This window comes from Eptatretus burgeri, chromosome 17, assembly GCF_056783735.1.
Source record: "Eptatretus burgeri isolate ZD-2024b chromosome 17, Ebu_testis_v1, whole genome shotgun sequence".
In the NCBI taxonomy this organism is placed as follows: domain Eukaryota; kingdom Metazoa; phylum Chordata; class Myxini; order Myxiniformes; family Myxinidae; genus Eptatretus; species Eptatretus burgeri.
Window position 1 is genome coordinate 5267454 of NC_140977.1, and position 27180 is coordinate 5294633.

General features: G+C 45.7%; 1 protein-coding gene across 1 annotated transcript in view; it reads right to left on the reverse strand.

Moving 5' to 3' along the window:
- The window catches only part of LOC147009158 (uncharacterized), a 110366-nt gene that overhangs the window by 15219 nt on the left and 67967 nt on the right, over positions 1 to 27180 (reverse strand). Inside the window, 2 exon segments of the mRNA XM_085862717.1 lie at positions 1 to 1508; positions 22030 to 22173. The exon segment at positions 1 to 1508 is cut by the window's left edge and continues 1089 nt beyond it. Coding sequence (XP_085718843.1) covers positions 1 to 1508; positions 22030 to 22173 — 1652 coding nt within the window.

Below are 27180 nucleotides of genomic sequence, written 5' to 3' on the forward strand. Positions count from 1 at the left end.
TTTATGTACATTTAGAGAAGAATGATATGCAAAAACCTTGCTGCACACAGGACAATTGTAAGGTTTCTCTCCCGTGTGTATTCTTTGATGTTGACGTAAACTTGTCGAGTGATTAAATGCTTTGCTGCATTGTGAACACTTGTAGGGTTTCTCTCCTGTGTGTATTCTTTGATGTACTTTCAATTGCATATTACTGGTAAAATACTTATCGCAAACGGAACACTTGAAAGACTTCTCTTCCGTGTGCACTGTTTTATGTATGTAGAGAGATGAAGAAGATGCAAACACCTTGTTGCACACAGGACACTTGTAAGGTTTCTCTCCCGTGTGGATTCTTTGATGTTGACGTAAACTTGCTGAGTGATTAAATGCCTTGCTACATAGTGAACACCTGAAGGGTTTCTCTGATGTGTGAATTCTTTGATGTACTTTCAAATTATTGGAATTGGTGAAATCCTTATTGCAAACAGAACACTTGAAAGGCTTCTCTCCGGTGTGTATTCTTTTATGTATATTTCGAGAGGAAGAGTATGTAAATGCCTTGCTGCACACAGGACACTTGTAAGGTTTCTCTCCCGTGTGTATTCTTTGATGTTGACGTAAACTTGCTGAGTGATTAAATGTTTTGCTGCATTGTGAGCATTTGTATGGTTTCTCTCCCGTGTGCATTCTTTGATGGACTTTCAAATCTTTAGTGTTGGTAAAATCTTTCTTGCAAACAGAACATTTGAAAGGCTTCTCTCCGGTGTGTATTCTTTGATGTTGTTTTAAATATGAAGAATATGCAAATGCCTTGCTGCACACGGGACAATTGTAAGGCCTCTCTCCTGTGTGGACTATGTGATGTCGACGTAAACTTGCTGACTGATTGAATGCCTTACCACATTGTGAACACTTGTATGGTTTCTCTCCTGTGTGTATTATTTGATGTACTTTCAATGCCCTGATACTCGTAAAATCCTTATTGCAAACAGGGCACCTGAATGGATTATTCTTCTCTCCCATGTGTGTTTCTTGATGTCGATTTAAAGATGATGATCGAGCAAAATCCTTGTTGCATACAGGACATTTATAAGGCTTCTCTCCTGCGTGTTTTCCTTTATGATAATTCAAAGATGAAAACCAATAAAAATCCTTGTTGCACACAGGACATTTATAAGGCTTCTCTCCTGTGTGTTTTACTCGATGACATTTCAAAGATGATAACCAAGAAAATTCCTTGCTACATACAGTACACTTGAATGGCCTCTCACCCTTGTGTAATGTTTGACATCTCTTTAAAGATGCTAATGAACTAAACGTTTTCTGGCAAACAAAACACTTGTGTGGCTTCTCCTTCCTTTCAGTTTTCTTGAATGTCATAATACAATTCTTGTTCTTGGTTTGTACAAGGGTATATTTGTTGACTTCCTGACAAGAAGTCTGTGTCATGTTCTGATTGAAAGAAAGTTCTGTGTCAAACAACAGGGAACTTGACTTGGAAGAAGAAACCATTCTCATTTCATTCTCTGCAAAGACAATTTAGAAAAGCATTAATAGAAGACTATTGCTGTGAAACATAAAACAACACCACCAAAAAAAAAAAAATACAAAATGTACTCCATTTTGATCCAAAATTGGTCCCACATCTGTACTCATCTCTCATAATACAGAAGCGACATCAGAAGCATTCCATAAATGGCAGAAAATTTAAATCTTCCCATTAATTAACTTAGTTGTTCTACATGTGTGCTTTCACTGGTGGACATGAAAAATATGACCGCACGTCCTGAAGTTCACCTGGATCAGAAGCAACAGTCACTCAAATCCCCCTCACCCCTCGCCCCCTGCAGACCCCGAAGACCCTGATCTTTTTTAATGCTGTGAACAAACTTTGGCACATCACGGGTGATGAAGCTTGTGGTCAAGTTTCATGGAAATCATGTGTGTAGTTTCGGAGAAGAGAGCAAATACCAATTTAAAATGAATATGCGGGAAAAAATGCATGCCGAGACCAGGAGACGAACGCAGATGCTCTGGTGAATCATACCATCTATCCATCCATCCATTGTGACCATTCTCTGTGCCGAGCGTTGGTGCTGCCGAAGCAGTCTCTTTGGCAATTGGGTATAATCCTGGATGGGTCGCCACTCTGACACAGGATAAAAGCAAGCTGGCACTCATTTTGCTGACCTCGGAAGGATGACATGCCGAGCCAACCCCAGCTGGTAATAATTCAACAGCTGAGTGGAATTTAAACTCAGAATCCTCGAATCCCAAGCCGACCACCCGAACCATTAAGCCAACAGCAGACATATAATGAATCCATTGGTACCATACTCTGCACAGAGCGTCTGTGCTGCCGAAGCATTCTCCTTGGCTATTGGGTGCAATCCTGGACGGGTCGCCACTCCGACGCAGAATACTTGAATGGCTCAATCATCCCAACAAGCTGGTACATTTTGCCGACCGAGGAAGGATGACAGGCTGAGTCAATCCCACCTGCTATTAATTCAACAGCTGAGTGGGATTTGAACTCAGGACTTTAGGATCCCAATCTCACCACCCAATACTAACCATTAAGCCAACACCAGGCATTGAACCGTACCAGTGCTCTGCCATTTGAGCTACCTAGACAACCCACAGGCTGAGCACATAATTCTCCCACACATGGAGATGCCACTCTTTTTCCGCCGCTGCTTCTGGGACTGTCAACCATAGGAGCAACGATGGCCTGTCCATGACAGGGTCTTGGGGGGGGGGGCTAATTCCATGACTGCTATTTATGCTGTGAAAAAAACTTTGGTACATCTCAGGTGCTGAAGGTTGTGGTAAAGTTGAATCAAGACTGTGTGTGCAGTTTCAGAGAAGAGGGCAAATACCTATTTTGATGCGGTCAATACACCTTCATAAGACATCATATATGAAGCTCGTGGCCAAGTTTCAAAGTCATGTGTTTGGTTAAAGTAATAATGACTGAAGTGCTTTTGAAGTCTTTAAAAAAAAATTGTTTTTTTGAATGAACAATATTTGACGTCTTTCGTATGACTCGGCGAGGTTCGAAACACCGACCTCCCTGTCTTGGAACAGATGATCTCCATCCATTACGCCACTGAGTCTAATTGAGAGGAGGCCATTTGCCCCATTTGTGAAAAAGACCAAAGTGTGCCAGAGTGCATGATCGAAAAACTTTTAGCCTGGATTATTCTTCACCATCGAGAGTCAATGCAGTGAAGGGCTTCGAAAGGAATGAGAAAGACTGACTCTTCTCTTCCATCTCGATTACAAAACAAAGCAAATTAGAAAATTCGAATTTGATGCAAGCATGTTGATGGATATGCCTCTGCTCACATCAGCTGTCAGCCCACTGTTACATTTGACCTCAATTAAGGGTCACATTGAGAGACAACACAAGAGAGAAAAGAGAGATAAGTATTCTGAGAGAGATAACATCAGATGCTTCCAATTCAAGTTATGGTGTGCAAAATGATCCTCAAAAGGCACATGCCTTTTGACCTTGTGAACCCAAAATGTAATCAGTATATATTTATTATAATCCATACTTGTACCAAGTTTGGATAAAATCTCTTCAGTGGTTCACAAGTTATTGCGGTAACATGGATTCCAAATAAAGGGCACATGACCCGAGACCTTTTAAAACCAGTTTAATTGGCTCATCTTTAAACTACAGTCCACACTTGCACCACATTTGGTTGAAATCCATTCAGTGGTTCACAAGTTACCGTGTTAAGACAAAAAAATTAAAAACTAGAAGAGCACTCTTCAACATCACATCCCCAGATATGCCTCCACCCACATTATACATACTTGCACCAAGTTTGATGTAAATTCCTGAACCCAGATTCAAAAAATAAAAAAAATTCTGGTTGCCATACCATGCATCCGATCAGATTGAAATTTAAAACATAGATTCCTCATGACCACAAAATCATAATGGTGAGGTATCACGGCGATTGATAAAGCGGATCAAGAGAGAATTTTTGAAAGATTTTCGTTCAATCCAATTTTTCTGCCAGATAATGCAACCTATTACTTATTCATGAACACCCTGGTATCCCTAAGGATTGGTGAACATGAGGGTGAAGTCAGGTCAGGTCAGGTGTCAGGTCAGGTCCGATTAAATCTGCAACATGCCACAGGTAACCATGTAAACCTGTGCTAACCTGTTTCATAGTCAGGTTGTCGGCGACTAAACCGTCTCCCCCAGCAAGTTTCTTGGTGAGGAGTGTGTATGATATGGACACCCAGCAGGATTAAAAATAAAACCTGTCAAAGGGCAGAGGAGCTCTTTGTGAGCCAACGGCCATCCATATCTAGTGCCCAACTGTGTCTGCGGACGTCCTCCTGCAGTTGGGTTATGTTTTATTCGGAAGTGAGTGGCAGAATTTGTACTCCGGCCACCGTAAAACCCTTCATTCCGCAAAACATATGAAAAGCACGAAATAAATCTGAAAACCCACTCCATGGGAGTACCTCCTGTGCAGCTTCCCTGCGCAGGGCAGCTCACCGGATGACGTGATTGGGGCAAAGCCTTCGGGACCCCCAATCTTTGATGATAGGAGGGAAACCACGGGGTAACTTTCCCAGGTCAGATTGCAGAAGTGTGTGTCAGGGTGGTGCTGAGGTGTCGTCCACCAGACGGCGGTCTCCTTGGATGAATCTGAGGCGGTCCCTATGGGTGGGTGCCTGGAATGTCCTATCCCGAAGAAAGGATGATCACCTGTCTCTGTAGTCATCTGAGGTCAAGCGTTTGGACATCGGTAATGCAGCACTCTCTGAGGTTCGGAGACCGGAATGTGACATCATGGCGGGTGGTTACACCGACTATTGGTCTGGTCACTCTGATGGTTAACATGCCCAATAAGTTGCTGTAGCTCTGTCCGATAAGCTGACTCCATTGATAATTGAAGTGACACTGTAAACGAGCATATTATGAGACTAAAGATTTGTCACTCCTTGGGTGTTGTTTCCCAGGTCTCTGTTTATGCTCTGACTGAGGCAAGTTATCTCACCATGAAGGATGCATTCGAAGCCACGCTCGAGTCTGTGGTGAATCAGTGCTCCGGGCGAGATACTCTTCTAATCTTGGAGGATTTCAATGCATCAACTGGAACTGTGATAGGGATGGTTATGAGATATGTGTTGGTCCCCATGGGTCTGGAACTGTGAACCAGAATAGCACTAAGTTCCTTGACACTGCAAGAAGCCGTTTGGCTCAAGACTTTGCAAGAAGTTCCTTGACTTTGCAAGCTGAAGGCTGAGATGGTAGCTGAGGAGTTTGTGAAGAAGCAGAGGGAAGATTTGGGGAGTCTGGGTGCTTTGGGGAATCCTGAAGAGTTGTGGAGTGCATTCAAGACTACCGTCCTTGATGTTGCCGGTGGATGGCTTAGAACTCACCGTAAGGTGAAGAAGAATTGTTTCTCAAAGGACATTGGATACCATTGACCAGAGTCGCAGGGCCAGGCTGAATGGCAGAGCTGAACTGTTCAGGGAACGAAGGTGTAAAACTGCACGTGCATTAAAGGGTGGACAAAGAAGGCCCATGGGTGAGGAATCTGTGAGCGAGTAGAGCATCACCTGTGGTCAAGTGATTCTCGTCCTGCTTACAGGGGAATTCACGCATTGCGTTCCTCCAAGCCCGTCCCTCGGTGTACTGCAGTTAGAACGGAGGGTAGGGGACTCTTGACAGGAGTCTGAAGTGAAGGCCCGCTGGACCAGTTACTTTGAGCGGCTGGACCAGGCTGATCCACCAGCTGCCCCTATTACTGACCCTCCAATCAACTGTAGTCCACCTTCATTTGTGAAAACACATACTGCGGTGAACCGGTTGACATGGGGTAAAGCTACTGGGATCTGTGGTATCCATGCTAAACTTCTCAAGGTTGGTGGAAATGCTGCACTCGTGTCGTTGCATGCAGTTCTGTGCTCTGCCTGGAATATAGGCATCATCCCAACTGACTGGAAGAGGGGCTTTGTTGTCCCTCTCTGGAAAGGGAAGGATGATCGTCAAAAATGCAACAACTACCGAGGGGTGATGCTGCTCTCAATGCCGGACGAGGTCTTTGCTCGGATAATTCTTGATAGGGTTCGCCACCATCTGCTTGAGCACCAGCATCAAGAGCAGTCAGGCTTTTCACCAGAAGTCAACGATTGACCGTATCCTTGCTCTTCGGGTCCTCGCCGAACGCAGACGAGAGTTTCGGCAGGGGCTGCTTGCAGCCCTTGTTGATCTCTGTAAAGCGTTTGATTCAGTGAATCGGGATGCCCTCTGGAGGATTCTTGGTGTTCGTGGGGTGCCACCAAAACTGATCGATGTGATGTCTGAACCATCCTCTGGTACTAAGAATGCTGTGAGATGTGGTGATACCATCTCTGACTTATTCCCATTTGTTACTAGAGTTCTTCAGGGCTGTGTACTGGCCCCCACACTTTTCAGCACTTGTATGGACTGGATTCTGGGGAGAATGTCGGAAAGATAAAGTTGCGGTGCATCATTTGGGAATGTCAAGATCTCTGACCTTGATTTCGCAGATGATAGTCAGCTTTGCGGAGACTCTTGATATCCTTTAAGGAGCCCTCGAGGTGCTGAATGAGGAGTTGGAGCCGCTGGGATTATGGGTTTCCTGCATCAAAACTAAGATCAAGGCTTTCAATGACATCTTGGATGCTGCTATCCTGTCTGTACCTGTTTGCGGTGAGGATGATGAGGTCAGGGAGAGATTCACTGACCTTGGCAGTGATATTCATGTCTCTGCTGGCTGTGAGCGAGAGGTCAACAGATGTCTGGGTCAGGCCTGAGGAGTCATGGATTCACTGGATCATGGGGTGTGGCGCTGCCGGTACCTGTGCGGGAGGATAAAAGTCAGAGTCTTCAGTCCTTGGTAATTCCGTTGTTACCAGGTCTATTCGGAGAATCCTTGGCTATCGCTGGTCAGACTGTGTCCAATGAGCGATTGCTGAGAGAGACTCGGATGAGATTTGTTACCTGCATAGTCCGTGAGTGTCAACTGCGGCTGAATGGACATGTGGCTCGTTTTCCTGACGCTGATCCTGCTCATTAGATTCTCTCAGTGAGGGAGCATCGTGAGTGGAGGAGGCCAATGGACCGACCACATATCTCGTGGTTGCAGCAGGTTGATCAGCATCTCAAGGAGATGGGGTTGGGCCAGGAATCTGCTTGGGGGATGGCCAGATGGAGGCCCCTGGAGCACCGACGGAAAGTGGATGCAGTGACGCGCTGCTCAGGCGCATGCTGCCATACCTGACGTGACCTGACGTGACCTCACCTGTGGTGAAGTTTTCCCTTGATCTGTGAAGCCGTTCTGGAGAAAAAGATTTTAAAAGGTTTATTCTTCAAAAAAAACCATCATAGCTGCCAAACCATGTGACCTATGATGTCATAAGAAGTGGAGAACTTTTTGTTCCTCATGGATAGGCGATCATACGAGTAAAGTTTCACCTTGATCTGTTCAGCTATTTCCGAGAAGATTTTTTTTGAAGGTTTTACATTAAAAACAATATTGCTGCTGAACCACGTGACCAATGACGTCATCATTTTTTTGCCAATTACAATATAGCCCTTGATGACCCTCAAAATCTTTCATACTGATTGGATAAAACATTTGACTTATGCAAGTATGATGTCATAACGAAGCCACGTATGGTATCATCAAAAAAAAAATCCTACTTGTTTCCTTTGGGTTGTACGTCACTGCTCTTCTTCTTGTCGAGACGGGTGTGGATGTCTCGCGGGGACTTGAATCACCCTTGAAGGTGCTCAACAGTCTTCCCCATGGCCTTGTCTTGATCCTCCCAGAGCTTTGCCTTCTTGTCCACCCTCCGGTAGTCAGTCTTCTTGATGTCCCAGAGGATGGCGTTCTCGCGAAGGAAATCGCACATGAGCTGCTCCTCTTGGACATCAAGACAAAACTGTGTCTTCTTGGCCCGCTTCTTCACAAGGGGTGGCTGAGAGGAGGTGGAGGCCCCGGACGCAGCTATCGATGCCACCGACGATGCCCGAGAAAATGAATTATAAAAATTAAGACACGCATGCACATACGCCACACGTACACAACTAAATGTCTCACCCTGCTTTTCGCTTGGTGAGCGCAGGTAAATAAAAGCGCACAAAGAATTTCTGGATTTGTCAGAGTAACACTACTGGAGGATCCAACACACAAAATAAATCTGCTCCATAAAATAGAGGTCACAAAGCTATTAATGACAGACTCTTCTGTGATGGGACAGTTACATAAATAACCCTTTCCATTTTTGCAATCTCACAAAACCCAGCAATTCTAATAAAATGCAGCATCATTACCCCCTAATATTGTTGCAGAAATGGGCCATTAGTGGGTTATTAAATATAGGATGAGCCCAGATCCCCCTTTAAGTGCATGTTCAGCCAGGTTGTTTGGTCATCAGACATTACATGTGTCGGGAGGTGTAGCAGGCTGTCCAGTGTTCATACAGTGGTGGTGCACCGGGAGGCGCCTTGCTTCTTTTTCCTTCCCCTCTCCGAACTAGCCCCGCCAAGCGCACTGAGAGTGTCGGTGGGCGAGATGTGTCGGCAGCCGATTGGTGGAGGGCAGCTGCAATCTCGAGCGATGGACCAATCACAGGTCCCCGCGGGAATGTCCAGAAAAGCGAGCGCCGAGAAGGCAAGGAAGGAACTGCATGGGGTCAGTCAACCTTCTGCTGGATGAGAGGCTGCTCGTGTCGAGTCTGCCTTCTGCTGGATGAGAGGCTGCTCGTGTCGAGTCTGCGATCTGCTTGATGAGGAGTGAGTTGACGGCTGTTCCTCCTCGGCGATGGACCCAGCGTGCAGGTCGTCCCCAGGTTCATCCTGAATCCAACCACGGAGCCTCTGACTGTCTTTGCTCCCGGCATGGCTTGACACCTTTTTCCATCCCGTCAATCCGCCTGTGGAGCCCAACACCCCGATTTGGCCTCATCTGGTGAACAGGCCAGGCCTGGATTTGTATGCTGGACCTTGTGAAAAGTCAGCTGGAGCACACCGTGGATCTTTTGCTCTTGTGCCGTCGACCTTACGGGGGCTGAACGTGCTGAGGCTGGTGCGTGAGCGATGAGACAAGTGGACGACGCCGCCATCTTGCCACGTGGCGTGTTTGAGCTTGGGCGCTCAAATCCATTGACATCGACTTCTCACGAGCCGCATTCGTGCCTCTGACACTTTCCCCTCGTCCATGAGGCATCACCAAGTACTCTGTGTCTTGTCTGCATGTTGTCTGCATGTTGTCTGCATGTTGTCCAAGCCAAAGGTTTGTCTCGCTCGGGTTCCCCTCGAAACCCGTATCCGCAGCTATCTCGTTAAGAGCGGGTTATCGATTAATTACAACATTGTCGTGAATGCTTTGCTTGTGTCGTGTTTCCCCGATGTGTCCCCAATAAATCTGGCTGATTCATATGAAAGTTTCCACATTGAGTTTATTCGTGACGTGCTGAGGAACAATAAGCTCGATTTGTATTTAAAACCCAAACTGGTTATGGACTGTGATTGACATCACTCGTCCGAACCGTTTACAATTGGTGTCCGGAGTGGGGTGAGAATCCCTCCGTCGCAGATCCTCAACACTGGTGTTCAGGGGTCGAATGAGAATCACTCCACCTCCAAAAATTTGCAGGACACCGATTCAACATCTGGTGTCGTTCGCACCCCGAACATTGGTTACGAGAGGCACGGAATAAATAAAAAAACAAAATAAAAAATGTCGCTCGCAAATTCCAAATTATGTTTGATTTTATTTTGAGCGGATTGGGTGTAAAACTTCGAAATTATAAAGAAAGATGGAGTCGCAAAATGGCGGCACGGCTCCACGTCAGCGTGACACGAAGCGGAAGAGGGTTTCGTATGACCAGCGTAACGAACCGCACAACACGAAGAAAACGCTCCCGCCCACCGGTTCAAACCATGTGGTTACAGCATGCGTCATGGCAAACGAAGCAGGACAACTACGCATACATGGACGAGCTTCATGGACGATTGGTGGATACCTTGGAGCAGAGGAGGTGTGATGGGAATTATACTGAGGAGTTACAAATTAAATTGGATGAGGCGCTACGGCAGGCAGACGAGGTTCAGGAAAATTATGTGCACAGGGAATCGCAACAATTGGCCGATGCACAAGAACGAATTCGGTGGCTGGAAAATGACTTAGCCAACACAGGCGAGGAACGACATGGAGAAATGATGAAAGTAGAGTGGTTTACCCGTAGGTTGGAACATGAGAAGAGCGAACTGAACAAAAGAATAGAGGAGGAGCAAATTAGTAACTCCCGGGATAGGAAGAGCTTGGAGGAAGAATGGAAAATAAAGCTGGAAAAGGAAAAACGGGAACATGATTTGGAATTCAAACAACTGAAGGAAGAGGTAAGATCTGGCAATCAGAAAAGAGAAAGCCAAGAACAGAAGATAAAAAGAGGAGAGAAATATCTGGAGCAAAGGAAGGAAGAATTGTTGGAAAAGTCAAGACAGTTTGAGGAACTACAGGGATAAATGAGGAAAGTAGAGTTGGGTACCCATAAGTTGGAACAGGAGAAGAGCGAACTGAACAAAAGAATAGAGGAAGAGCAAATTAGTAACTCCCGGGATAGGAAGAACTTGAAAGAAGAATGGAAAACAAAGCTGGAAAAGGTAAAACGGGAACACGATGTGGAATTGCAACAACTGAAGGAAAAGGTAAGATCAGGCAATCAAATAAGAGAAAGCCTGGAACAGAAGGTAAAAAGAGGAGAGAGAAATATCTGGAACAACTGAAGGAATATGGTAAGAGAATGGACGACATGAGGGAGGAAGCATGCAAAAGAGGTGCGGAGATGAGAAAGGAATTAGGGGAAAAAGCTGCTGAGTCACAGAAATACCAAAACAAAGAGGGGGAATGACAAAACGAGCTGAGGATGTTAAGTGAGGAAAGAGAGAGAACGGAGAATGAAACGTTAAGGAACTACACTGTGCAGACTCAACAGTTGAAAGCCAAAGCAAGATTAAAGAATGAGATGGAAGAAAGAGTAGTGAAGGAACAACGAATGAAGCAGGAAAAAGAAATCAATCAATTGAGGGAAATGACGAGATTGGAGAAGGAAGAACAAGAGAGACGGTGGGATAGGAAACAAAAAGAACATGAATTTGAAAATGACCAACTAAAGGAGAGAGCAAGGTTGGAGTACGTGGAGATAGTGAAAGAACAAGGAATGAAGCAGGAAAGGGAAATCAACCAATTGAGAGAAACGACGAGATTGGAGAATGAAGAACATGAGAGACTGTGGGATAGGAAACAAAAAGAATATGAATTTGAAATTGACCAACTAAAGGAGAGAGCAAGGTTGGAGTACACGAATATGGAAAAACTCTGGAAAGATAACGAACAACTAAAAAGGCTCAGAGAGGAAGAACGACTCAAATGGAAAGGAAAATGGAGCCAGGAAGTAGGACAGCACAATAATGTGGGATGTATGACATCACCACAGGGAGGAATGTTAGTGGTGCATAATTTAATTGACATCACTCGTCAGATGAAACAACAATTAGAGCAAACCCTGGTGAAGGAGACATTGAGGGAGCATACGGGGTTGTTGACGAATGAAACACATTTTGAGCAGGTCCAGCATGTGGAGCTGACAGTCCCAGAGGAGTGTGGCGAACCGATGACGAGCAACCTGCTGGAGAGAAGCGACCGGACCGAGGTGACTCTGGAACGAAGCAGGTACGAGGGCACATGCATACATGGTGCGGACGATGAGCTTAAGTTAGGAATTGGAGTTTATGTTAATGAGGAGACTCTGTCCGATGGGGTGCAAGTATGCGTGACCCCTGAATGTGTGTGTGGAGTGCCTGTGAATGAATGCTGTGAGCCCACAGTCCAGACTACAGCACCGGTGTGTGCTGCCAAGGCCGAAACGTGTGTGAGTACTCACGTGGTGGTCGAGAATGTAACCCTGGAATGTGAGGCAGTTGGTCAGTACGCAGGCAAGGTTGAAGGTGTGGAATGTGAACACATAACCTTGGAATGGGTGGAGCCTGTTTTGTGTGGGAGTCCTGAGGGTGGAATGAGTGGTGATGAGTAGCAAGCGTCACTGGCATGTGTCACATACTCCCCATACTCATTTCAGAACAGGAAGGGGCCAGCAGCGACACAGCCATGTATCACTTCATCTTCAAACCTCTGAGGACACGAGGGGTTCAGCGAGCTGAGTGGGGTTTATCTGTCTTCAGGGAGTTAGAGAGAAGAGGGGGAGGCTGATCCCCCGATTGGGGTTCACCTGACTTCCGCGAACCCTGGAGAAAAGGAGGGGGTGGACCACAACCCCAACTGGGACGTGACCCCTTTGAGCCGTGGCGGAAAGGCGGCGGGGTCATGTAATGGGGAATGAGGGATTTGTTCCGTCACTCCCCTTCCAATGAGCCAAAGAAGGAGGCCATATTGGGATGTAAAAATTTTGATTGGAAATTATATCGAGAGTGATTGCAAATTGAGACGGACAGAAGGGATAAGAGTGGCACGAGTGGATTTGGGTGATTATGAGAAGAAAAAAAGTGGAGACATCACAGGCAGAGTGTTAACCACACCTGAAACAATTGGATGACAAAGAGTGGCTTGCTTGAGGAAAGACTGAAATGCCTGGTGAGAACCATGCAGATTAAATATCTGCTGACAATATCTGCTGCTCTTCCTTCGCTCCAATTGGTTCTTCTGACCACGTCCTTGTTAAAGTGGACATCTCTCTGGCTGTTATCAGAGAACCACCTCACCGCCGTCGAGTCTGGCATTTCACTCAAGCCGACTGGCAGGGTCTCCGAGCAGCCATCAAACTTACAGACTGGTCTCCTATCACTACTTTCTCAAACATCAACTCATCCTGGGAATTCTTTCAAAGAAACTTGCTCTCCCTCATGCACAGATTTATCCCCTCTCGTGTTCAGTTGTCTTACCCTTCCTCCCGCCCTTGGTTTACTGAAGCTTGTGGCGAGGCAGTTGTCCTGAAACAACTTGCCTTTGCCTCATGGAAAGCAAACCCAACTGAGGGCAATCTCAGTTCTTTCCACAAAGCTCGGAACAAGTGTGTAGCTACCCTCAGGAGAGCCAGAAAACAACATCTTTCTCATCTCAAGTCTGAACTCTCAAACCTCTCTCCCTCCTCAAAATCCTGGTGGCGTTTAATCAAATCTGTTTCTGGTGTATGTTCCCCCTCCATCCCCTCCCTTACCTCAAATGGCCGCACTGCTGATTCCACACGTGATAAAGCTGAATGTCTAAACTGGGTGTTTGCAGCTAAATCTTGTGTCCCAAACCCATCACTATCTCTACCCACTTTACCCAGTCGCACCCAACTGTCCCTGGACTCTGTATCCTTTTCTCCTGACAAGGTGGAGAGCTTGCTTTCAAACCTCGAGTCAGATTCTGCAACCGGTCCAGACGGCATCAGCCCACATGTCCTCAAAGCCTGCTCTTCTGCTCTTGCTCACCCTCTCTCTGTTCTATTCACCCTCTCATTTTCCCAAGGTCATCTGCCATCTGCTTGGAAATCTGCTAACATCACTGCCCTGCATAAAAAAGGTGCAAAAACAGATCCCTGTAACTATAGACCAATCAGCCTTCTCCCAATCATCAGCAAGGTTATGGAATCCATCATCGCTTCAGACATGAAATCCTTCCTCTTCTCCAATGGCTTGATTTCCAATCATCAATTTGGTTTCAGACCAGGTCACTCTACCCTAGATATGCTGCTACTGCTCTCCCATCAATGGATGGAGGTCCTCAATGCCAGACAGGAAATCCGAGCCGTATCCCTGGACATATCACGTGCTTTTGACACAGTCTGGCACCCTGCCCTACTCACCAAACTCTCTTCCCATGGTATTCAAGGCCATCTCCACTCATGGCTCGCAGACTTCCTCTCCTGTCGCAGTCAACGTGTGGCCCTAAATGGAGTTCTTTCATCCCCTCTTCCTGTGCAGGCTGGAGTTCCTCAAGGTAGCGTTCTGGGCCCTGTTCCTTTTCTGGTTTTCATCAATGATCTCTCGGACTCTCTGGAAAATCCTCTATTTCTCTTTGCCGATGACTCCACCCTCTGCCGTACCATCTGTCATCCCTCAGACCGGCAAGCAGCAGCTTCTTCGCTCACTGCAGATCTGGATAAAATCACAAACTGGTCCAACACGTGGAACATGTCTTTCAATCCAGACAAATCTCACACTCTCACTATGTCTCTTCGAAAGGACCGTTTACAAAACCCCCCCATCCACTTTCTCAACAATCCTCTGGAAGAAGTCTTTTCTTTCAAGCTTCTGGGTCTCACTATCTGCCATGACCTTTCCTGGGAAAGTCACATTTCCAACCTTGCCTCAAAAGCCAGTCGCCGACTGGGAATCCTCAATCGTGCAAAATCCTTCCTCGAGCCTCTTTAGCTCCTGACCACTTACAAAGCTTTTGTCCGTAGCCTGATGGAGTACTGCTCTCCCCTCTGGGCTGGTGCTCCTGCCTCCCACCTTTCTCGACTTCACGCTGTCGAAACCAGGGCTTTTAAGATCATTGGCATCTCCCGCAATGAAGCTGAGTCTTTGGGCCTCTCACTCAATCACCGCAGGTTGGTCGGTGGTCTTTCTGTCTTCTACCGACTCCTCTCCAGCCTTGCCCCCCCTGCTCTCTCTGTGATTTGTCCCAACCACATTTCCACAGGGCGCTCAAGGTCCGCCAACAACCCCTTCTGGTAAAACTACCAAAATCACGAATCACTGCGCATCTTCACTCTTTCATTCCTCTTTTTTCCCGCCTTTGGAATAAACTTCCTCACTCTATTCTTTCCCATTCTTCCCTCCAGGCTTTCAAAACAGCTGTTCACCACCACCTCTTATCTTCCCCCATCCAAATCCTCGATCTTTTCTACCCCCGATAATCCACCCAAGCCCACTTCCTTCAATTCTCCTGCTTTCCTTCCTGAAAGTCCCTTTAATGTCCATCTTCCCCTCGCCATGTTCCCCGTCCCATCCCCATCCCTCTCCCTTCCACAGTTCACCTGTGTCTGTTCCCCAATGTTTTGTCCCTTCCACTCCCGCCCCTCTTGTCTCATGCCTCCTTGCTGTGAGTTGTGTGTTCGCTCTCATACGAGCCTCGACCAAGGTATACAAAAAAAAAAAAAAAAAAAAAAAAAAAAAAAAAAAGAGGTTCCATGGGGCTGGTGAAGAGATTTTGATGTTTCATTTAAATTGTTGGAAATAAACGATTAGGGCAGTATGGAGGCGGCCAGCAGACAACGGACGTGGTGAAAAATTGATTGGGGTTTGATTAAAAAAAAGTGTATCAGTTAAATTTGATGACCAAGTGGGATCTGAAGGACTGGTGTGTTTTTGTTTAACATAAAAGTGAAAGGTGTTAGATGGTATTGTGGACTGGGTGTGTGGCACTGTGGAATGAATGACTAAAGTGTTTGGGGTGAATGGCGTGATTGTGCGAATGAGGAGAGCGAGTGCGAACAATGTACCTTGTCGGTAGAAGTCTCCTTCTACCGACAGATTAGACCAAATCGAGGGACTTAGAGGATTTGACATGGATTCTGGCTGCTGTTCCATTGTGCAGGCAGACTGCGAGGGGTAGGTGCAGGCCAAGGTATGTTGGTACTGGCTGGGAGTGTGACATGGTATTGGAAGTTGGTGAGTCGAGAGAGAGGGCACCAGGGCTTTGGGGGATCCTGGCAGGTGAAGGCTGCCAGAGTGCGAGGAGAGCACAGTATGGGGGCTAGAGAGCCACCCCTTAGTTAGGAGCACCAGAAGCACCCTCAGGTGAACCCCGAGGTTGCTGGGTGTCCCCCACCCCCGATTGGAAGCAGGCAAAGAGGCCTAGTAGTAGTCACACTCCCCAGCCAGCAAGTTATGCCTGGCACCACCAACTGAAAAAAAAAAAAAGACAGATAAGGGCCTTGCCCAGGTGTAAAAGAATGGAACAGTGCGTCAGGTTGTGAAAAATTGGTCATTAGGATAATTTTGGCCATAGCAGGGTTTGTTTCATTGTTTAGAGCTAAAAGTAAATGGTTAGATTCAATGAACTCTTGTCCGCACCATTCATGCGTGACACCTGGTACGAGTAGTGTTGATGGGAAAATTTGGTAACAAATTTGGTAACAAAAATTTGGTAACAAGGTGAGGTCACCCTCTCTAAGTGCCAGAGAGGCAACCAGTATGTCAGGAGCACACACCCACGAAGACAACAGTTGATTAAGAAACACACCATCCTGTCTGCGAATAAAATAAATAAATAAAAAAGAACGTACAGTAGTACCTCTACTTACGAATTTAATTCGTTCTGGGAGTAGTTTCATAACCTGAAACCTTCGTAAGTAGAGACGCCTTTTGAATGTAAATGCGCTAATCCGTTCCAAGCCCCGCAAAATTCGGACTTTTTTTTTTAATAAATCATAAAAATGCATCAGAACATAAAACAAATACATGTTAAAATTAGATTACCACACAATAAACATAAAACGAGAGGCAAATAATGTAAAAAAAACAAAGAATAAAGGAAATAATAAAAATATTCATTTACCTTTTAACTGCTATTCTCGTTACTTTTTGGCCTCTTTGTTTACTGGTCCTTATCAGCAGTGTTTTTTGCCTCGCGTTTCGTGAAGAATTGATCCAATGACGTCTGCTTTTGCCGGCTTTTAACAATCCGTCGGAAATGCGCGAGGCAGACATCGTCATAGTGCGCAATAGCCCGACTTGTGAACACTTTTTCCGGGTGATTCTTTTCAACAAATTCCGAGACTTCATGGAATTTTCCTAAAATGTCTTTGATTTGGGCTGATGGAATAATGGCTGCCTCCTCCTCCTCCTCGTCCTCTTTGAACCCCTCCTGCACCGCGGTGTGTTGCATCACCTCCAATTCCTGCAGCTCCTTCGTCGAAAGCTCGTTGTGCTCCTGAATCAGCTCGTTGATGTCCTCGTCATCCACCTCAAGACCCATACCCTTTCCCAGCGAAATAATTTCGCCATGGCGAAGAACAGAGTGAAGTCCAGTCCTCCTTTTAAACTTCTCGAACCACCCACGCGATGCCTTAAACTCCTGGTGTAGTCCTTGCGCCGAATTTCCCTCGCCTGTATCCTCCTTCATGAGGTCAGTGAAGATGGCGGTTGCCTTTGCGCAAATTATGGCCTCTGTCACTGTGTCACCAGCGATCTCTTTCTCCTTTATCCACACGAGTAACAACCTCTCCATCTCATCGTTCACTGCCGACCTCCTCTTGGAAATGACAGAGAGGCCTTTGGAAGGAGCCGTAGCTTTTAGGGCTTCCTTTTGTTTTATTATCGTGCCGATCGTAGATATATTACGGCCATATTCTTTTGCGAGATCAATCAAACGCATCCCCTTTTCATACCTTTCTATTATCTCTTGCTTTGTTTGTATGGCCAGAAAAACTCTCTTCTTCTTCTTTTCTCCTTGTCCACTTTTCTTCATTGCTTTCTTGGGGTCCATTGTGAATAAAAGTTACTGTAATCCACACGCGTACTGTACTGTAACACTGTCCGAGCACTTCGTAGCGGGACCACAGACTGTATAAAGTATAACTATATTTACAGAGCGGGACGGGGACACGAAGAGCATGCTGGGATACACGCATACGCAAAGGGTTGCCAGGCAGATTTTAGGCGATAGCCAATGGCAGAGCAGCTACAAGTTTGTTTACGTTCGGGAAACTCTGGGAGCAGCGAAAAGCAGCGCGTACTGTACTGTATTTTTGACTTCGTATCCTGAAACGCCTTCGTAACTAGAGGCAATATTTTCCCGTTCAGGCGCTTCGTAACCTGAAACATTCGTATTTAGAGACATTCGTAAGTAGAGGTACCACTGTATTAGGAAGACCAGACCAAAACAAGTCCTGCCACAACAAGTCAGGCAAGGAAGGTTTAGGGTACACTCCATCTCACCTGGTCTGAGGTCATCATACCCACTTGCGCCCTCAATAACGCCTCCAAACTGCATTTGCTTACCATCGATATCACCGTGCAACCATTGCTGTGCCACCTGCTGTCCAATGCAGGGCTTGTTGCCTGCTGCTGCTTGTGAGTAGGCCATATGGGCCGAAGCATTTTTGTGGGTCATTGCGGCCGAAGATTCATGCCATTTTGTGGGCTCAGTGAGCCGAAGAACTCTGTGAGATTAGGCCACTGGGCCGACTGAACTCACCTGGTGAGAGGCCAATAGGGCCACAAAGTGAGGAAACCCTCAGGGGCGAATGGACAATCCTGCCAGGAGGGGCATGAAGGAGCGAACACATTAAAGAACCTTGAACCTCTGAATGTCCTGCTCCTATGCAAATATTGGTGTTAAAAGTAAAATTGAATGCCCTCCCGTTCAAATCCATAATTAGAATGTTAAGTAGTGTGCATAGAGTGTGAATTTGTTTGTTAGATTAGTGATCCGACACACTAGGATAGAGACATGCCAATCTTACTGTGACACTTTTGTTGTTGGAGTTAAGTGCTTTCCATATTGTGGGTGAGAGTAAATGGGAGATCTGTGCTATACGTCAGACAGGGCCATTACCGTGGGCTGCCCCAAATGGAGGCTCGGGAGAGAGGTGGGGGTTGTGTTGCGGAAATGGGCCCTTCGTGGGTAATTAAATATAGGATTAGCCCAGATCCCCCTTTAAATGCAGTTTAGCCAGGTTGTTTGGTAATTGGACATTACATGTGTGTCGGGAGGTGTAGCAGGCTGTCCAGTGTTTGTACAGTGGTGGAGTTGCCTTGCTTCTTTTTCCTTCCCCTCTCCGAACTAGCCCCGCCCAGCGCTCTGAGAGTGTCGGTCAGCGAGACGTGTCGGCAGCCGATTGGTGGAGGGCAGCTGCAATCTCGAGCGATGGACCAATCACGGGTCCCCGGGGGAGTGTCCAGAAGAGCGAGCGCCGGGAAGGCAAGGAAGGAACTGCATGAGGTCAGTCTGCCTTCTGCTGGATGAGAGGCTGCTCGTGTCGAGTCTGCCTTCTGCAGGATGAGAGGCTGCTAGTGTCGAGTCTGCCTTCTGCTTGATGAGGAGTGACTTGACGGCTGTTCCTCCTCGGCGATGGACCCAGCGTGCAGGTCGTCCCCAGGTTCATCCTGAATCCAACCACGGAGCCTATGACTGTCTTTGCTCCTGGCATGGCTCGACACGTTTTTTCCATCCCGTCGATCCGCCTGCGGAGCCCAACACCCCGATTTGGCCTCATCTGGTGAAGAGGCCAGGCCTGGATTTGTATGCTGGACCTTGTGAAAAACAAGCTGGAGCACACCGTGGATCTTTCGCTGTTGTGCCGTCTACCTTATGAGGGCTGAACGCGCTGAGGCTGGTGCGTGAGCGGTGCGACAAAAGGATGACGCCGCCATCTTGCCACGCGGCGTGTTCAAGCTTGGGCGCTCTAATCCGTTGACATCGGCTTCTCACGAGCCGCATTCGTGTCGTTGACACTTTCCCCTTCAACATTTGGCTGTCAAGAGTGGGGTGCGAATCCCGCCACCGTCGAATCCTTTACAATATCACCAAGATAATTGACACCATCACTACATCACCATGTATTTCATGCATTATAAATCAACGCCTCAACACCTATTAGCCAATTAGGTATAATGATCCTACTCACTGCTTGCACAATTCACATCAACAAACCTGAAGTAGCATGCGTGCAACCCCATAATGGAGTGTTGCATGCACGTTTTTGGTTCGATAAAATTCAAGATTTCATCCTCTTCCCTGAGCATTTGGATCAAATGTAGACTGTGTTTGAAGGGTTGAAGAGTCCAAGTAGGGATTTTGTGGCTAAAACAACTGAAGCTTGATTTAAATTTGATTTGGAAATGGAACAAACATTGAGTGACAGATTGAGACCGTCTCAGCTTTATTGGCTACCACCGCGAATGCTGCCAGCACTTCACCAACATCACCATGTTCAATAAGGTAGTGCATCTGCCTGCAGCAAAAGTATCCACCAGTCTCATGGAAGATTATTTTTATATTATATGAAAGGGTGCGCTTTCACATTGTGTAAGCATACAAACTGTGCTTCCCCATTGCCTCATGTCGCTCACCTGCATTTGATTTTTCATTTATTGATACTTTAATTTGCGGATGATTTCCAATGGTTCTGTGATTTTTCCTGGTGTATCGGCTTCGATATCCGTCGGCACACAAAATTACCGTGCTTCCCCATTGCCTTGGGTCAGTCACTTGCATTTTTTTTCTTTCATTTATGGATGTTGTCTGACAGATTCTGTGATTTTTTTTCCGGTGAACTTGCTTTGATGACCATCGGCACACAAAATTTCAGCTTTCTACTTCAGCTGGAAGGTATCAATCTTAAATATGTCAGTGAGTCAGTGGTTAGAAAGAGCATAATATTTTAACTTGCGTGGATCGGCTCGCTCCGTCCGTCTCTCCACACGTCGTTGCAGAGATTGACGTCACAGATTTGCTGTGTTGTCATGATTTACATCAATCATAACAAACATTTCTTTTCTACAAATTTATTTGTAATATTGGTGGTGATATATTTATTTGAAAAATTATTTATGATACAAAAAGGTGCAAGTGGCCGAAATGGTCAAGGTCTATGTGTAAGGGGTCTAAATGGTGTTGTGAAGGTCTAAGTGGTCTTAAGGGTCTTTTTGGTCCTCTGGGTCCTCAGTGACTTTTGAGTCCTCAGGGTCTTTTGGAATTAACGTTCAAACAGGACGTGATTAAGAGGCATATAGTCTTCATGGACTGATGGATGGCTTCACGGACCATGCTTTTCGTTTTTATCTTTAGATTTTGAATCAGCACGGCATTATTAACTTGGGAGGCTTTTCACTGAGGTTGATTATATTACTGATCATGATGATGATGATGATAATAATAATAAAAAACGAAGAAAGGAATTGGATGGTGAATAAAATTTAACTGAAGGGTAAATAACACGTTCTTCTGGATGGTTGAACTCCCCCAGTTTCATGACATCTGTGGAGTGTTTTACTACAATTTGTAATACTGGCTTCCTTCAGGGAGCACAATACAATACACATTTTCAAAGGGAATTGGAGGAGTCTTCCCATCATGAACCCCACCAACTACGAACAAAAGACGTTATCACCTAAAAACCTTCCTGTGTACACCTCAAGCACAACCAAAGTTTTCAAGTCATTTCTAACAAAAAACAGGCAGCGTATGGTATTTCATATGATCATGCACTCATTTAAATGATGTCTTGGGTTTTCATGCACAGAACTGGGGGCATTTTATTACGACTTATGACATTACCTGCCTCACCACGATCACCACGACAACATATGTACAAAATGTCTGTTCTCCCTCCACCCCAAATTCCCAAGGCCACAATTTGTAGCTCACCTGGACTTTAGTCAGGTGAGCTTATGCGATCAAGCAGTGTCCGTAGGTGAATGGGCCAGTCAGTGAGTCAGTCAGTCCGTCCGTCCGTAAACACTTCAGTCATTATCACTTGAACCAAACACACGATTTTGATGCACCTTGGCCACAAGCTTCATCACTGATGCCGAACGAAGGTGTATTGACCGCATCAAAATCTGTGCTCATGAAAGAAGTCAACAGGGAGTTTTTTGAACCTCTAAAATAGGTATTTGCCCTCCTCTCCAAAATTACACACATCATTTTGATGAAACTTGACTACAACCTTCATCCCCGTGTTGTACTAAAGTTTGTTCATGGCAATTAAAAAAAAAAAATCAAGGTCCAAGGGGGTCTTGTGGGTGCTTTGAGTGACTGTTGCTCCTGATCCAGGTGAGCCTCATAAACTTGACCAATACTGAAGTTTTAATAACTTCTGACTGTGTAGATCAATGAAACAATATTGAACCTTTAGTTTCAGATTCCTGCTCATTGCCAAGTTACATACATAAAAACAAGCTTGAGTGTGTGTACACTGTCGGATCAGATCCATCCTTTGACAGTGTAGAATTTCAGCATTTCATCTTTAAGCGAACCAAATGAGAAAAGCAGTGCTGTGTGTTCTGTACGCATCTCTGCTTACCTTCAAGCAGCTGAGGAGCATTCTTCAGCTCCCTGGAAGGAGAATCACACAGTTTCTGCTTTGCACACTCATGACTCAAAGCATCCTGGGAACTCTGATACAAGTCATTTTGAAAATTTTCCATCTTCACTGGATGAACCAGACCTGCAAACAATGTGATGTCCTGTCATTTCAAGAAAGAGATAAAACAAGTAGCGGTACATTCAAAATACACCACCCCCATGCCAAATAAATAAATAACAAATTCTCCAGCGCGCGACAAAGCTGGGGCACCTTACAACACATGGAGTCAGAATTGGGAGGGAGCAGTGTACAATAATTTATTGATGAAACTGATTAATTGCATAATTAAAATAAATTATTTGCATAATTTTAAAAATGAAAAATTTTTAAATACCATTTTTGCCAGGGCAAACAACCAACCAAACAAGAAAACAACAAAAAGACGTCATGCAGAGCACGATACTTGCAAAATCCACCCCCACTCCAAAGGTTACCAGAGATACATCAAATTGTCTATTTCATTAAGATTAAAATTGACAATCTTAATCAAAGCTCAGGTCAATTGGATGAAAATTGATTATTTTTCAGATTGAAATTGATGATTTTAGAAGTTTGACCTTTTGACATCAAAAATGGTTGGTTTACAAATTCAGTCATGTACTATGTAATTGCTGCTTAATTCTCAGGTTAATCAGATGAAAATTGACAATTTTTCAGAGGACATTTGATGATTTTCGAAGTTTGACCTTGAGTTGACCCTTTGAACTCAAAAATAGTTGCTTTCCCAATTCAGTGAAGGACTATGCAAATCCTGTTCAACTTTCAAGTTAATAGGATGTAAATTGTTAATTTTAGAAGTTTAACCTTTTGATCTCAAAAAATAGTTGTTTTCCCAATTCAGTAATAATGCATTATGAAATTGCTGTTAAATCTTCAAGTGAATCGGATGAAAAATGACGATTATTCAGATAAAATTGATGATTTTCGAAGTATGACCTTGAGTTGACCTTTGACCTTTGGACCTCAACAATAGTTGGTTTCCCAATTTAGTGACACAATATGCAAATCTTTTTCAAATGTCAAGTCAATAAGATGAAAAATGCCAATTTTAGAAATTTGACCTCAAGATGACCTTTGAGCTCAAAATCAATTGGCTTCTCAGTTGAGACTACCTCTATAGCTTGGTAAAGTTTCGTGAAGATCGGTTTAAAATTGTGACCTTTAAGCGATTGACAGACAAACAAACAGACAGACAGACAGACAGAATAACGAAATCAGCTGACCAATACAATTCAAAAATCTTCGATTTTGCAAGTTACAAGAAAACAAGAAAACAAACTGAGTAAAAACTGAGGACTCCCTTCCTTCTGCGCCCGGAGATGATGTCATGCATCACTTCGATATGGAATTGGGAAGGAGCGGTGTATAAAATACCCTTTATAGCCAAATCACTTGCTCACTGTCATATCCAAGTATGAGTTTCCAAGCCCAAAGGGTGCCCGAGATATTGCTCAGATGAAAAGAAAATAACTAAGGAAAAAATAAATCGATAATAATAAAGTAATCAATCAATTAATTGATTGATTAATCAAAAAATAAAAATATACATTGTTTTGCCAAACCACATCGATGCTTTTGTTCCCACATTTCAGCTTCCTTGCTCAAAGGATGGCTGAGAGATCGCCCACACAAACAAACAAACAAAGTGAAAACCAAGTACAGTACTCTCTTCCTTCCAGAGACAAACACCGCCCGAACGCGTCCAGAGACAAACACCGCACGGAAACAAACCCTGCCCAGACACGTCGGAGACAAACACCGTCCAGAGAGAGAGAGGGGAGGGGGGAGTGAGAGAGGTGTGAGAGGAGGGTGCTGCACTGTATTGGGAGGGGGAAAGCAAGGATGTAACAGAGAGAGAGAGAGAAGGAGAGAGAAGGAGAGAGAAGGAGAGAGAAGGAGAGAGAAGGAGAGAGAAGGAGAGAGAAGGAGAGAGAAGGAGAGAGAAGGAGAGAGAAGGAGAGAGAAGGAGAGAGAAGGAGAGAGAAGGAGAGAGAAGGAGAGAGAAGGAGAGAAGGAGAGAGAAGGAGAGAGAAGGAGAGAGAAGGAGAGAGAAGGAGAGAGAAGGAGAGAGAGAGAGAGAGAGAGAGAGAGAGAGAGAGAGAGAGAGAGAGAGAGAGAGAGAGAGAGAGAGAGAGAGAGAGAGAGAGAGAGAGAGAGAGAGAGAGAGAGAGAGAGAGAGAGAGAGAGAGAGAGAGAGAGAGAGAGAGATATATGCTTGATGAACAACCACACACACACACAATATCGGCAACCACCCAAAAACCTTGAGTAGCTTTCACCGAAAAACAACGTTGCATTTATATACACGTTTCAGGGATATGTTCACAAACATTAATCTTTACAAACAGCTGCGTGTGATGGGTGGAAAAACAAACAAACAAAAAAACTTTGGCTCGGTAATTTAGAAAACACATTAATAGAGCAAACGGCTCGGAAATTGGGTGCCATTTCAAAAAACTTGCTCAGGGTGATGAACCACGAACCACTGGCTCAGGGTGATCGTTGTATACATTGCTTTTGTAATTACTATAGTTTTCAAACAGGAGCGGGGAGCGATTTCATTCATTATTATGATGATTTTCCACGATCTCCTCTCACAGACGAATTAAAGTACATCATGGAAATATTATTTCAATTTTAAGGATCGGATATCATCCTGATTAAATGTGTCGAAATTTCGATTAAATGTGTCGAAATAAAGAAATGTGAGAATTTAAAGAAATAACGAGTCATAACTAATCCGATATACTTAGATACTTTTAGTAAGCAAGGCTATGTTCCCTCCTTCTCCATATATACACAAGAAAATGTGTAATTTCGAAATCATTAAACTTATCTTTTTCTACTGTTTGGAGAATTATATTAAGTGAACAAAATTTTTTGGAACATGCCAAAATTAACCAGCTTCATTCTCTCTATCGAGTGCAGCCTGTGGCTGCTGCATCCTTGATTGGGACACGGCTATGCCGCTGATGCAGTGTCTCCCTTACCAGTACACTGATACTCATTTTGCTGATCTCGGAAGGATGACAGGCTGAGTCAACCTCCTGGTGTATTTTTAATTCAACGGCCAACGGGGCTTGAACTCAGGATCCTTGGATCCCAAGCCGCCACCCTAACCACTAAGCCGCCACCCGAACCACGAAGCCAACACCAGGCTTACCAGCTTTATTGAGTTATATGATTTACTGCATTCACTGCCAGACCGTGCGCCCTGTCCCCAAGAGGGACTGCCTATTCATAGCGTCTGAAAGATCTGTGTCTGTTTTAGGAGGTTTCGTGAGGTGCTCTATTGGGAATCAAAGCAAATCTGGTGACAAGAAAACGGACATTTTTCTAAAAAGTTATAACCTTTGCGCCACTCCGAACCGATGTACCACGTGACGCTTGCACAGACGAGCAGGCAAGATGGCGATTTATCTACAATGTTTATTTCACGGGCGATTGAACTTTGCAATGTCTCCAGGGTTGTTCTGCACAAAGCTGTAACTCTTTTGTGGATAAAGTCATAATATGAATGAATTCATTTTATTTCATTAACTGCTGCGTGTGCAGCAGAGTTAAAGGGATCCCACATGATCCTCCAGTAAAAGGGATCTGACAGCTTGGCCAACCATTCCTTATGAACCATTGAATTAGAGTGCTTTCATGAGTGCTTAAGCCACGTGCCGAACACCTTATAGTCGATCGTGGTAGCACGCTGCGTCCTGAGCGAATCGTTTGCCCGCCACGTCATTCAGAGCGAGTGGTTTGTGCTCCATTGCCCTGAGCGAGTGGTTCGTGTATATACACATTGCTGTAGTTTCCCGCCGGTGTGTCGCCACGAGCATGACCCTCGATGGAGCGGTGGTCACCTTGGCTCGATCGCCTGGAATGTCAGATCGCCGGCCCTGAAAACTCCGTGTCGACGGGTCCTGGTTATTTTGGACCAAAATACGCCAATGGGGAGATCACGTGTGGTAGGGTTAATTGCCAACTTCAACTTACCTAAGTACCCAGGTGATCCAGCTACCGGGGTACTTCACCCTCGGCAGAACTCGCACGGAAGCGAGCCACTTAAGCGGGCCCGTTCTGTGTGCGTAACCGAGCGGTGGTATCGCCGAATTCCGCCGGCCCGATTATCTTGTGACCCTGGAAATGGCCGACTAATCCCTCAAACGCACAACATGCTCAGCCAATGAAGGAAATGACACGAGCTGAGTACATTTAACAATTGGGGTTTTATTTTACAATAATAATGGGGAACTAGGGAACACAAATAGCAGAACTAAACCGAATACAAGGCAATGTACGTATGTAGAGAACACAAAGCACTTAACAGTTTTCTACTTGTTACACTGGCGCCACAAACAGACACATGCACACCCAGACAGAAATGGTGGCAATCGCCTTTATTAATACCCCCAGCACGGAGGAAAAGTGAGCTGGAGGTAAGGGTCTATCTTGGACCTGGTCCTCGGGGCCGAACGGGACCCCTTGCACGATCCAGAGGATCCAAGCTTGCGAAGCCGGCAGGGCGCAGGCTGGCGGGAGAAGACCCTTCGTCCGCAGACGCGTTCCTGAACTCGTGTGCGACCAGGACGGTCGGAAAACAATGCGCAGAACGCGCCGAAGAACAATGCGCTGAACGTGCCGATCCCCGAACAGAACGCCGATGAACAATGCGCAGAACGCGCCGATCCCCAAACAGAACGCCGATAAACAATGCGCAGAACGTGCCGACCAGAACGCCAGGGGAACGACACCGTGCATGGACAGGGGAACGACTCCGCGCGAGCAGACCGCGCTATTTTTATAATCTCCCCCACTTTGAAGGGGGGGCTCCTCGCAACTCCGCCCTCTCGGGATTGGCTAAGTCGCGGTCACCCCACCCGCTGCACGCCGATTGGTCGAGGGCCACCACGTGGCTCCTCCCCGAACTTCGCCTTCTCCACACCGGACGGCCTTCTGCGCATGCGCCCTCATCATTCCTTTCATTCGCCAAAACGGGCAGCAAACCCCCCAAATGGCCAGGTGGCGTGGTGACGGGAGCGAAGCGAAGGCGAGGGCGATGCGGTGCGGTCGGCGGGGGAGACGATGATGTAGTTG